The 14,219-nt window shown below is 37.4% G+C and overlaps 1 protein-coding gene across 1 annotated transcript; it reads right to left on the bottom strand.

Annotated features, from left to right (window-relative positions):
* Window positions 1-6,361: 6,361 nt before the first annotated feature.
* On the bottom strand, window positions 6,362-12,048 carry LOC148849695 (thioredoxin reductase 1, mitochondrial-like). Its single transcript, XM_088946437.1, has 2 exons — window positions 10,582-12,048; window positions 6,362-6,687 (listed from the first exon to the last, which is right to left on the bottom strand). The coding sequence occupies exons 1-2, from the start codon at window positions 11,636-11,638 to the stop codon at window positions 6,611-6,613; spliced, it is 1,134 nt and encodes a 377-aa protein (XP_088802563.1). The 5' UTR covers window positions 11,639-12,048; the 3' UTR covers window positions 6,362-6,610.
* Window positions 12,049-14,219: the final 2,171 nt, after the last annotated feature.

Here is a 14,219-nt window from a genome sequence, read left to right as displayed (position 1 = left end):
CACTCCTTGGGTCTCCTTCTAAATTGTTCCATCTTGTGTACCTTTTCTTCCCATAAAATTAATATGACAACATGTTTGCAGCTTGTGAATCTTTCCACATTACACAGAAACAAAAAAATATGAAAAAAAAAATAATAATAATAATATTTTTAAGGGTTGCTTGCTTCTTTTCCAAGGTTGAGGTCCAGATTGTTTTACTGAAAAAGAAGTGAATAACCTACAAAGGAAAAGATCTACGAAAACCTTGTACTGGTTCAAATATTAAGGTGCATTCACTCACAATCCCTTTAACTATTTGGTGGGGTTCCAATTCTTTTTCCTTTAATTCATATTTCTGGTTACCCAACTAAAAAAAGCCTCTTTTCCATAAAAATAAAAAAATAAAAATAAAGCCTCTTGTTATCTTCACCGGTGCAAAAACCTTAATTTGTTACTTCTGATAACTGGAGAACTACACCAAGTCTTTCTCTATCGACAGGCACACTCCAAACTTTTCTGACCAAGCGTTACAGAAATAGAAAAGGGAAGTTGTCTTGTCAGCTGCAAATAAAACATCATATGGATAAATATTATTAAAACACCCTCCAAGATTAATAGATTAGACCACCTGTTTCATCACTTAATAACTAGACAAAAATGGAATTTATTTCTTTGAAGTGCTTCTGTGTACACTTGGTAGAAAAAGAAAAGAAGAAAATCCAATTCCCCAAACATTGAAATTTGGGGAATAAAGTACATATGGGAGCTTCAACTTGGTGCGTTACTTAATTAGTTCCTTGAGTTCAGTCCTTTGTTTTTCTTTTTGGAAGATACATACATGAATGTACGATATAAGCTCCTCTAAATTGCACCCTACTTAATTTACCTTTATCTAAAATCCCATACTCCAAGAAACCTTTCGATTCTTTTCAACCTGTAAGATGGAGAACATTTGCTTCTGAAGGTTTCAGTTAAAACTAAGCTCCAAATTAAATTGCCAGTTGGGCATACTGTTTTTCGGTGGGTAGGTTCTAGGCATTGTATCCTGTGGTTTCAAGCCTCTATGATGAGATCACATGTTGAGTAAGCTTTTTTTCTTGTTTAAGAATGAATGTTGGGCAGCTTTATTCGCTTGCATGCTCCTATTTGCTTGAAATCTTAAGGCATGCCTGCCTTGACAGATCTACAGACAGACAGAGTATATATTGCACAAGCATTCAAAAGTCTATTATTTCATGTGAGCTAGGATTTTTAGAGGAAAAAGGAAGAAGGAAACCAAGAATAAACCATTTATCTTATCGTCAGGAAAAGAAAAAGAGAACAAAGCTTGGAATGCATCATATGATTTTCATCTTCATACAACATCAAAAATTCAAAATAACCTGATTAAATGAACAGGTCCTAGTGTGGGGGATAGTACAAGCCTAACTCATGCTAATAAGAAATTAAGTGAATGCAAAGGCATGCATTTTATTACTTCATCAACTTCTACCTATTCCAACACGCTAAGAATACCCATTAGAAAACCCTAATGTTATCTATATTTCTACCTCAACGTTACATGCATGTTAAAGTTACACATCAGAAAACCCTAATGTTATCTATATTTCTACCTCAACGTTACATGCATGTTAAAGTTACACATCAGAAATATATGTTTCAACTTAGTTAGAGCAGCTTCTCAATTCTCAGCTTTAAGTAGCTATAACATGAGTTCAAATTTGCGCCCCACAATGTCCCACAACATCCCCGCCTTGTATTGGAAAAATCTCCGGGAGATGTTCCCAATACATGACAGGGATATGCTGTGGGACATTGTGGGGTGCCCCCTTGTGGAGTGCAGATGTGAATTCCTATAACATTGACTTACCGTACCTCCGAGTTACCCCATTGGAAATTTGGAATTGCTACATAAATATTTACTTTATTGTTCGCCAATCTAGGTAGATAGTCCTGCTGTAGCTAGTAGCAACTGCTGGCTAAAAGTGATGAATGGAAATTGTTACATGGTGAAAACACTTTTAATTCTATTGTGGTAGAACCCACAAACCTTAGCTGATGAACAATATATAGATAGATAGTGCTTGTACTGCTTGCAGTTCGATCTGAACCATTCAGGCAACTTACCATCAATTAATGGAAGACTAATTTTGATCGCACGTTGTAGGGAGAATGAATTATTCAAAGTGATTGATCGGTATTGAATCTATGGTGGATATCCAATCCAATCCAATAATTAATATGGATTAAAATTTAAATCCAAATTCAGTCCAATTAACTTAGGGGCCATTTGATAACAGCTGAAGATGCTGAGTTGAAAAGTTTATTATTTTGTCTTTTAATAAATAAACTTATTTGTGAACATCTAAAAATGAAACTGGATAGATCACTAAACCCTTGAAAATTTTATTATTTAACAATTTTATCAATTAAGGGTCCATTTGGTTTGCAGGAATAAGGGTTCATCCATTCTCATTCCAATTCCAACCATTTGGTTGGGTGGAACCAGAATTACATTCCCTCCTCCCTTGAGAATGAAAATCCACTTTAATCTGTTCTAATTCTAGATTGAATCAAACAGATGAAGAGAATAGACCATTTCAACTCCGAAGGGTTCTGATTCTCATTCCGACTATGAACCAAACAGACCTTAAAAAGACAAAGACAGTAAGTCCTTCTCAATTCAACTTCAGTTATCAAACAGTCCATTATGTTGCTTCAGTTATCAAAAACACTTTAATTAGATTGGATTCGAATTGGATTGGAGCGGTATTGGTCCATTTATAGCCCTATGTGCCATTTTTCAATACATGCTACAGATTGCACTTTATGCAAACATCTTCATTCAAAGAATCAATGAAACTCGCAAAGTACAATTAAGTGCATTAAGTAGCAGCACAAAAAGCAGGTTGCACACAATTTGTAACGTTGGTAGACATATTAGCTCATCGCCATTCAATGTTTGTAGCAATTCCAGATCCCTGGCAAACAAATCGAAATTGTTGACATTTCCACCGGATCTAATCAGCAAATGCATACCATTAGACGACGTCAATCTATACGATATTATACTTCTTCCGAGGGGGATGTTCTTATTAGATTTCACCATGATATATCAAATTTATTTAAAAAAAATCCCAAAAAGCCGTGATATACCCTATGCCAATTAAGGATTAAGGATAATACAGAAAACTCCTTGCACCCAGGAATGTCAATGGGACAGGGTGAGACTGGGTTTTGCATTGACATTCGGGTCAATGGGAGGTTGACCTGTTCAACCCGGTGATCAGGTCACAGGTTATACACTAAAACTTTCAAAGGCTATAACCTTAATGCTCAGTTATTTTTGCATAAAACCCTTTTTTCGGACTAAAAATCATAATTGTTAATATTTTTACAAATAAAAAAAATAAAAATTGAATTAAAAAATATTAATTAATATAAAATAATACACACATTATATATAGAATATAGTTATGCATTATTTATTGATAAAATGTGTTTATAGCACACATACACTGATACACACATACATACATACATAGAGAGTGATAAGGGTGTCAATGGACCAGTTTTGGGTTGAAATCAATCTAAATTAAAACAAATTTGAATAGATTGGATGGTCCAGGCATTGAATTGGACTGGTCCAAAATATTGATTGGATTGGATTGGACCTGGTCCATTTGTAATGGACTTACATTGGACTGGACCGGATTGGACCAAATCCAGTCCAATTGACACCCCTGGAGAGAGAGAGAGAGATGACAATAACACGGTCTGACCCATTCAACCCGGATGGTCAAACCAATGACCTGCAACCCAGAGGCAAAAACAGTTTGGCCTCCAAGTTGGTTTTTAAAACATTGTATTACTTCTTTCCTTTTATTTGTTAAACCAATAAAAACAAATAAACATAAGTAAGGCAAACAAAGTTCTCGTCAAAGCTCAAGAAATGAATGAGAGAAAGGAAATAAAACTTCGTACATTCCTGTAATATAGGACAGAGAAATGCAAACCGTTTTTCAGAAAGAAACATAAGTCATTACAAAGAAAACAATAACAGAGAATTTCCCACCATCTCCTAAACTTAACTAAATTAGCACCAACACATGGAGCAAGGAAGAGAAGAATGAACTTGATAACAAGAAAGAAAACATGTAAAAGGAAGGCAAAGCATTCCTCAATTCTAATTTGAAATAATATTTAATCAAAGAAGAAACTATGAGCTGACAAGTATGTAATAAACAAACCTGTAAAACAGCAGTTCTTGATACTTACGCCTGTCAACATTCCGAGAACATTATAACAGAGGAACTAACCATTTAACCCTATTCTTAAAAACAGAGATCTTTCATTGCCAATTGGGTTTTAAGTATTTTGTTCCTACAGGTTTGTTTACCCTATCAACTGCAGGGCATGTTGGATCTCGTTTACTGGTACATCCCAAGAAACAAGAGTAGAACTTTGGTTGGGTTGGTCAATAGAGGCCAGAATGAGGAAAGAAGTGGCTCAAATGAGAAGGGGTCGAAGTTAGGAAGAAGGGGTTTTGTTTTATATTGGTTTAAGTTTAACAAACCAAATAAAGGAAGATAAGAACCAGTATTCATTTTTTTTTATATCACTTTTGACACGGTATAAATGTATGGATTTGCCAAGATTTTCAAGTGTCAACCAAACTATGGAAGTATTCCATTCATTCTATAAATTTCTAATACAGTTAAACCACTCTAATCATTTTATAAGCCATACCATGAGCCACTCACCTTTGCTGAACGCCTGATAGCTTATGGAACCTTGGAAGCCAAGTTCACTATATCACAAACAATAGATATAAATGATAGGTTGTCCTTGTTGAAGTTCCAAACCCATCAAATTACAGAAATCTCTGATAGGCCATCATTGTTAAGGTTCCAAATCCCAGCAATGAGCTTGGAAGAGTCTGCCTGTAGTCTATAAAAAAGCCATCACCCAATGTTGGACCAACCATCTGGGGTCTTGGAAGGGGTGGACTGGATACACCTAACCTTCGGCACTTTTTCTTACATATAAAGTGGCTGCTTTCAGACTTGAACCCGTGTTATTAGTTTGCAGGCCCAAGAATTGGAACTTCAGTGGGGGAGCCTCAGCTAGCCCAAATCACTAAAGAGTCTGATTTAACTTTCCAAATTTTCGTTACTGCACAGAGAGAGAGCTTCAGGTAGCACAAATCTCATTCCAAAAGCCCCCAATGGTGGCTGCAGTTGGCCTTTCTGCACACCACTGCAATAACTTTTCCTACAGATCCTCACAGACTATAAACTACGGACAAAGTGCCCCCTTAAAAGGGTCAGTCCAAATTTGGCTCCCCACCCCACCCGTCACCAAAAAAATAAAGGTGATAAAGATGGATCTTGGTCTGTATTATAGATCAAGGTTCAAAGTATTGACACGTATTGGCCGATGTATTGTTTCGGGAGCTCCCTAATATGCCCCTACAGAGGGTGTATCAGGGTTCTGACCGATTCAAGGGGTGGAGGAGCCTTAAACAGGCCCCCCCTGAACCTTTTTTTGAAAATTAAAATAAAATAAAGTACCAATATGGCCCGATACGCCCCTATCGGCATATCAATATTTTGAACCTTGCTATTACTTTTAACTACATTAATATGATGAATACTATAATAAAGCCTCACTTCTTTCTGCCTTTTGAGGACTATTACTTTTAACTACATTAATATGATGAATACTATAATAAAGGTAGTGATTTGAGCTACCTCCTAAGCATCAGCTAAAAGCTCTCTAAAGATAAGTATAACTTAACACTGTTTTTAAATTTCAAAAATAAGAGTTTTTGTCACAAAGGGTATAAAGAAAGTATACCCAAATCACACCCCACACAGTGAAATTATTTAATCATTAATTAGAGCATTTTTATGTCAGAAAGGATATGGCCCCTGTAGTATAAACAAATTGTACTGAAATCACAAGCTACACAATAATAGTATGGTATCATTAGTTGATACAACATTCACTTGTATTATACTAAATTGAGTTTTTTTTATTTAAATGATAGATACAAATCATAGAATATTTTTCAATTTTGGCATTTCTCTTATCCTCTTATCACTAATGGTCCCCAACCAAGCTCAAGTTTATTGTAATATGCTTAAGAGGATGGACAGTTGCCTGTCTTGGCTTGGTGAATTCAATCACCAAGGAATCATCAAGGTGAACCGTTATTTATAGTTCCCTTCAACCCATAATTTCTTTTTTTTTTCTTCGCAGGAAGGAAATAACCCATGATTCCTTAATACATACACTCGTCAAAAGTAGCAAGACACGTAAAAGTGGGCAACCACTTCATTATCATCATCATCATCATCTAAGCCTTGTCCAAACTGTGTTGGGTCAACTACATGAATCCTGTTTTACCATTCTGTTAAAAGTGGACAAATTGATGTGTAATGCAAGAGAAGGTATAAATTGATGTGTAATACAAATGACATTAACAATGACAATAAGGGAAGGAATAAAATATTAGATTGTTGTACACAAGTATTTTGTGAAGAAAAATCCAGTTTCTTCATTTATAGATAGGACTTGACCTTTTGTGATGAGTCTTTTCGTTCCTTTCTCTAGTGCTTACAAATAGTCAATCACCCTTTCTCTCCTGAGGCTGAGATTCAATCTCTTGCAGGTAATGCTCTGCTTCTAATGCTGCCATGCAACCTGCATCATATTCAGTAAATTAAATCCGTAAAGCAGGAATAGAACCCTATAGAGAAAGCAAAATAATGGATAGTGAACATGCAATTACAGGGACTCTGATTTTGGGGCTCAAATTTGCTAGTCAAGTCCTTCAACAAAGAAGGTTGAATGACCAAGGAGTCTTTTTTTATTGACTTACGAAAATAATTGGTATCAAGGAATCTTCCATGAGGCAATTTAGTTTGAGGTCCAAAATTGCTCAACAAGTTCCTTTGCTATCCCTATTAATTGAGCAAATTTTAGCCCAAAAACCCTTGCCAAATGGTCATGGTTGATGTTACTTGGGGAATATACTAATAAAAGGTTTGGCCGGTAGGGCTTTGCAGCTCCAATGCAGGAGTTTCAAATATTTTCAAGGGACATCATGAAGAAGGATCTTATGTTTCAAATATTTTCAAGTTTCTCTTTCATGACTAAAGGCATATATAGGTTAAAGGCCATTATCCAATGTCGGTCCCAGGTACCAAGGGTTTGGGAGGGGTAGACTGGATACAGTTCTAACCTTTGGTATTTCTTTTTCGTGCAAAGTGGCAACTCTCAAACTTGAACCTGCATTCTCACTCTTGCCATCCTGAAATTGTATTTTTACCGCTAAACCAAGTAAAGACATAAAGGCATGGATGAAAAAGGCATGAATGAACAACTGAAAAGTGGAACTAAAATGAGTTGTATAAGGCCAAAAGGGAGATTTGCATGATTTGGATTCTGGAGATGTCACTGGTAGAGCCCATAATGCACCACTGGGACCCGCCTGTGCATATTAGGTATTTGTGGGACCATAGTTGTTGAATTATTATTATCCATAAACAAATTAATTGTCAGAACATTCCCTATTTTCTCTGCCACATATATCTTGAACTTTCTCCTATCCATGCATTTAAACCTAATTGCCTCGTTAAAACAAGCATGCTATAAAGATTGGAAAAAGACTGAAAATGTAGAAAAGTCACAACAATATAAAACCACAAGAAAGGAAGTTAAAAGTGAACGAAGTTAGATGCAAGTTAAATGCATTAAAGAGGAAGATCAAAGATTCTTGACAAAAGATCAAGAAATTAAACAAAAATTGAAAAATTATTTTGAAAATATATTAAATGAAGAACATGTAGAGGGTGCTAGTGGAGGAGGGATTAGTGGCTCTAATAGTACTGAAAGTAAAATATACCTTCCTAAAATTGGAATTACCTAAGTGAGAGAGACTAGACAAGATGAAGAAGAAAAAAATCATTAGGACCTGATGGCATCCCGATAAAAGTTTAAAAAGTATGGGAGAGGTAGGCTAATTATTGCTAACTAAATTATTTAATATGATAATGAAAACAAAGAAAAAGCCAGACAAATAGAGAAAGAGCATTATGGTCCCTATGTTTAAAACAAGGGTGATACACAGTCATAATAATTATCATGGAATTAAAATAATGAGCCACATTCTGGGACATTTGGAGAGAATAATTGAGCAAAGATTACAACATGAAACAAATATCATAGAAAACCAATTTTGGTTTATGCCAGGGAGATCAACCATGGAAGCCATCTTTTTCTTAAGATGATTGATAGAAAAGTTCAAAGAAGGAGAGACCGAGAGAGATCTACATATGGTTTTCATTGATCTATAGAAAGCATATGATAGAGTCCCTAACAAGGTAATGTGATAAGTTTTGGAAAAAAAGGATTCCCAGATAGGTACATGAACCTAATTAAGGATACGTAAAAGGGTTCAAAAACTAACGTAAGAAAACCTGTGGGAAATACAACAGATTTTACAATTATTATGGGTCTTCACCAAGATTCAGCACTTAATCCTTATTTATTTGCACTAATCATAAATCAATTGACTAAACATATTAAAGAGGAGGTCCAATGGTACATTATGTTTGCTAATGACAGTATTAATTGATGAAACTAACAAAAGATTAAATGCAAAATTAGGTTTATAGACAACCGAATTAAAAACAAGGGGTTTTAAAATAAGTAGGACTAAACAGAATATATGCAATGTAAATTTAAAAATAATAAGAGTGCCACAATTGTCAAGGCGACGCCTAGGCGGTTTTCAAACTTTTCCTCATGCAAATGCCATGTAAATTTGAATAAGGCGCACGCCCAGTCAATTAGGCACACGCCTAGGCGACTAGGCGGGCACCCAGATGCAACTGCAAGACACATTAATACATCCCTTAATACATTGATTATTTAATATTTTTATATTGTTGCTGCAATGCTGCATAACCAAAAAGGAAATCTAAACCATTTCAAATATGCCAAGTACGTTCTTCTTCTCATTTTTCAGTTCGCCTTGGACCACTTATTTTTCTTCTTACCCTCTTCGCTTTCAGCCTTTTTTCTTCCTTTTTGTTGGTTTTTTCCTTTTCTTTTCTTTTTTTTGTCTTTTCCCTGCATTTTTTGCATGATTTTTTTGGTATAAAACAGCAACTCCGCCCCCTTGTTTTCTTCTTCATTTTCCTGCAATCTTTTCACCCTTTTGATCTTATTCATTTATCTGCACTTTTTTCCTCCTCGAAGGTGATCTGGAACAGGGGTTCTGCCCCCTTTTCTTCTTCATTTCTCTGAGCTTTTTCATCATTTTTCCCTCTTCATTGGTGGTCTGAAACAGGGACTCTGCCCCCTTCTTTTCATTTCCTTTTTTTATGTGTTTCCCTAGTTTCTTGGTCTAAAACAGCAGTGGAACCCCTTGTTTTTTTTTTTTTTTCTTTTTTTGGTCTAAAACAGGACCTTCGCTTCCTTGTTTTCTCCTTAAATTCTTTTTCTTTTCTTGGTCGCACACAGGGGTTACGCCCCCTTCAGTTCTTGTTTTAGGTCCAAATTTCTATTTCTAATATTATGTGTTGCATACTTTAAGCATGACTGCAAGAATCATAAACAGAAAATTTAGCTTAGAGGTTTGTAGGTTAATGTATAAAACCAAGTAACTAGCTCGTGAGGGGTAGAAACATGTAGGCTTCCTATTTTCTAATTTCATCACCTAGGCGAGGCCTAGGCACCTGGGCGCCCCATGGTTGCCTAGCCTCACCTTGGCGCCTTGAAAACTATGAGGAGTGCATATCAAGGTACACTTCAGATTGGAGACTAGGATATAATTCAATCAAGGTTCAAAGTATCGACACAGGCAATTACGTAATCGGTGCTTTTTCTTAAGTTTTATTTATTTTTTTCAAAACCGGTTCATAAGGGTCGGTTTAAGTCCCAGCTACGCTCTGAACCATGGTCTGACCTGATACAACCCCTGGAGGGGCATATCGGGAAGCCATCAGCACTATACATATCGGTTGATACGGACTGATACGTGTCCATACTTTGAACCTTGAATTCAATCACTCAATTTGATCTCATTCGTTGCCTTGGTTCAATAATTCATAACGAAGGATAGGTTAAGGAGGATGCCACCCATAGACTTAGAGTAGAATGGGAAAAATGAAAAGATGCATCCCTGAGTCTTTATGTAATAGGTGAATACCAATTCTATCTAAAAGGAAAATTCTATATAACAATTGTAAGGCTAGCTATGTTATATGGTGGAGAGTGTTGGGCAGTTAAGAAACAACATGTGAAAAAAAAAAAAAAGAGCATGACAGAAATATGAAACATGAGCGCTTAAATGGACGAGTGGTAAAACTAAAAAGGACCGGGCAAGAAATGAAGTAGTACAAAGGAAGCTAGGAGTAGCTCCCATAAGTGATAAAATAAGAAGAATTTGATTGAGAAGGTCTAGTCAAGTGCATAGAAGACCATGAAAGTAGCAAGAAATAGAAATAGGATTCATGTAGCCAATGGCACTCAACAGAACAGAAAGGAAAGGAGATAACAGGCAACAGAAAGAAAGGAGATTCGACTTACCTGTACCAGAGGCCGTAACGGCTTGTCGATACTTATTGTCCTGCACATCACCAGCCGCAAAAACACCTCGTACGCTCGTTTTTGTTGTTCCTGGATTCGTCAAAATATACCCATCGGAATCAAGCTCCAGTTGCCCATCTAGGAACTTTGTAGCCGGTTCATGGCCAATAGCAAAGAACAAGCCTGATACCTTCAAGTCCGAAACCTCCCCGGTTACCACATTCTTTACCTTGAGCCCTCCCAAGACACCTCTCTCCCCGTCCCCATAGGCTTCAACGACCACAGAATTCCACAAAACCTCAATTTTGGGGTTGCTTAATGCCCGGTTCTGCATAATTTTGGAAGCTCTGAACGCATCCCTCCTATGAATGATGTGAACCTTAGAACCGTACTTGGTCAAGAAATTTGCCTCCTCCATAGCCGAATCTCCACCTCCAATGACCGCCAACGGCTTGTTCCTAAAAATCGGCGCGGCACCATCGCAAACCGCACAAGCTGATATCCCACGATTCCAAAACCCTCCTTCTCCATCACCGGAACCGGGAAACTTCAATCGCTTAGCGACTGCACCGGTGGCGACGATAACGGAATCAGCCAAGACGGCCTTGGCGTCAGTGAAAACCTTGAAAGGAGTAGTAGAGAAATCAACCTTGTTGACAGTTTCGGTGAAGATTTCGGTGCCGAATCGGAGGGATTGGTTTCGACAGCGATCCATGAGCTCCATTCCAAGAATCCCTTGAGGGAAACCGGGGAAGTTCTCGACATCGGAGGTGGTAGTGAGCTGACCTCCTGGTGCAATGCCGTTGGCCATCCATCCTTCGAAGAGGATGGGTTTGAGCTCGGCCCGAGAGGCGTAGATGGCGGCAGTGTGAGCCGCGGGACCACTGCCGATGATGCAAACGCGGGTTCTAAGGGTTTCGAGATTATCCATGGGGCAGGAGACTTTATCCGGAGTAGAAGAGAGAGAATCGGCGGATTTGGGCGTGGTTCCGGCAAAGTTTCGAAATGCTCTGAGAAGCGTCAAGAACTTTGAGCACTTGTTTGAGGGAGGGCACATTCTCGGCTAATTGTAATACTTGATAGCTTTGCAGTTTGCGCTCTATGGGCGCCAAAAATGCGAGAGTTGAGTCACTTTGACTGAGGTTCGGTTCCGTTTGTTTGAGCAGTTTGATTGAGTTGAGACTTGACTCTTGAGAAAGAGAGCCTGGACTTTGTTGGATCTCTGGCTCTGTTGTCTGGTCTGGACTCTGGACTCTGGATTTATGCCTATCACTATGACGCTTCCAGCGGACGTTTCGTCTTATTACTATAAATAAATGGATCTTGGTTTGGAGAAGAGAGTGAGATCAACACCCCACAACGTCTCACTGCACATTCATGCCGTGCCGTGTATCGGGAACATCTCCTCCCGAGGCGGGAATGAGAGAGAGCAGATGTTGTGGGGCATACTGACCTTACACGCATATCCTATCATGCATGGAAACATCAACCATATTTATAAGTTATTATTCATGAGAGATATTCCTAATAAAATACATGATGAATGTGTCGTGAGACGCCCATATGTGACAAACAGATGTTGTGGGGCGCCCCATAGTGAGGGGCTGATTTGAACTCTTTGTTTAATTTAGCCACGTCACGTCCATACAAATATAAGGTAATACTCTTATCCACGTCATTTGGTATGATATTTTTCACTTGCATTCCCAAAAAATAAAGGGAATAGATTATGGGCTTTCAATTTATTAAGATCAATCTCAAAAGTCCAAATCCCATAAAAAAAAGGAGTTATATATATATATATAACATACATGCATGGGTCAAATACCAATAGAACATATATAGCCCATTGTAATAACTAATAAATGGTAGAAGACAAGTAGACAAGGTCAATACATACAGCTTTTGCTTCTGTGTATATCTGTTTTATTTGTTTGAGCAGGACGATTAATGGGATTTGTTTGATGATGATGATGATGACATGTAAGGATTAATTACATTTAAAGAAATTTGGGTTTTATATGAAGAGAAAAAAGGATTAATTACAAAGAAAATAAAATTTATATAGAATAATAAATGAGAAAATTAAATGCCAACTATATATGCTTGAATGAGCGTGGTTGCAAACAAGTAAGGTTTAATTCTTTACTTGATCCAGTCATGGAGGTTAATGTGTTTTTAATGTGAGCATAACGAATCAAGTAAAAGCTGGATTGTAGGGATAGAAGAAGAATATATGTTCTTTTTCTTCATGTCACCTTACTCAACCTACATTCCATCTAGCTTTGGAAACCCACGGGTCCATATATATTTATTTATTTATGTTAAACCATAAAATCATACGAGCCGATGGATGGATGATTGTATTTGTGAAACCAATTAAAAGTGTCTGACCTCTGACCATTTGATTGTTCAACTTGTTCAAATATAAATGTGAAAATTAAAAAGACAATTTCAGATAGAAGATACGAAGTAAGATTGGGCAAATCAACATTTCTTTTTAAGTTCTAACAACTGGTACACTTAAATTAAAAACCCTCTTGGGAATTGGGATGTCATTAGACTTTGTAACCGTCTATGGGCCAAACATGCTCTGAAATTAAAAACCTCCCCTTTTCTTTTTGTATGCATGTATTATCACATGTATATATATACATGGAAGTCTCCTGGTGAGGTGAGTGGTGACACCCACCACAATCCACGGTCCACGGAGGCCCCGACTGATGGATCATGGGTTGTTAACTTTTCAAATTACGGCTACGGGTGCCTTGCCAGTTGCCACCACTCACCAATCTGAATTCTTGCATCGTCTATGTACGTAAATGGAAATGCAATTGCAAGGGGAAGGGGGCTCACAAAAGTTCCGCCCAGCACCTTCATACTCACTCTCAAATGTGGCGTCATGCCTCTACGTGGCTAAATGAAAGAATGACACCTTCCAAGTTCCAACAACGATCTTTTCAAAATACAAAATTAACCCTTTACTCTTTTCCCCTGCTCCAACTTTTGGAGTGCATACAGCGCAAGTTCCGGCTCATGATGGCACCACTTGGCTTTTCGAAAATACCAATACTTAAACTCCCCTAAATTTTATCATAAATACTGAAATATCTCATCCTTTTTCAAATTGGCTGCTAAAATGTGACGTTACATGTGAGTTAACTTTTTGAAATAAAAACCCAATTTTGCCCTTTATGTTCCCTTTTATCAATTCAAATCTCTCTCTCTCTCATCACTTTCTATGATGTTGTTTAACTCCACAACAAGCACAAGTTTCATCTCCAAGACTTGTACAATGACTTTGGGTCTGTTTCTCTGCTTTCATCACAAATAATAAGGGCACCTTGCTCAAAGCCGTTCTTTGCAAGATTGAATTCAAGGTTCTGGCCTCTGGGCTTATTTTCATAGTTGGGATAGTAATGGAGGAACCAATTGAGATCAGGGCCTTAAAATTGTTAGTATTTGGGTTCGATTTGACAAATGGTTTTAAGTTATAAGCATGCAAAGGCAAGGGAAAGTTGGTTGTGCTAGGTGAGAAGAATAGGCGGGGAATTGACGTCTTTTGGAGGTCTCAATGATATCAGGTTTGATAAAAGGGACTACGATGTGCTTAGGTTCAATGAGATGATGGGTTTGAA

Source organism: Nelumbo lutea, chromosome 5 (genome assembly GCF_056320005.1).
Source record: "Nelumbo lutea isolate HS-2025 chromosome 5, American lotus-T2T, whole genome shotgun sequence".
NCBI classification, from domain to species: domain Eukaryota; kingdom Viridiplantae; phylum Streptophyta; class Magnoliopsida; order Proteales; family Nelumbonaceae; genus Nelumbo; species Nelumbo lutea.
Note: the sequence above shows the minus strand (reverse complement) of the source record. Positions and strands in the feature narration are given on the sequence as shown.

What these genes read in the sequence shown, in the direction of transcription:
- LOC148849695 (XM_088946437.1), bottom strand. Translation starts at nt 11,638, where the DNA reads ATGTGCCCTCCCTCAAACAAGTGCTCAAAGTTCTTGACGCTTCTCAGA. An exon ending in CGTTACGGCCTCTGGTACAG is followed by an intron (nt 6,688 to 10,581) that starts GTAAGTCGAATC and finishes AATATGATGCAG; the next exon opens with GTTGCATGGCAGCATTAGAA.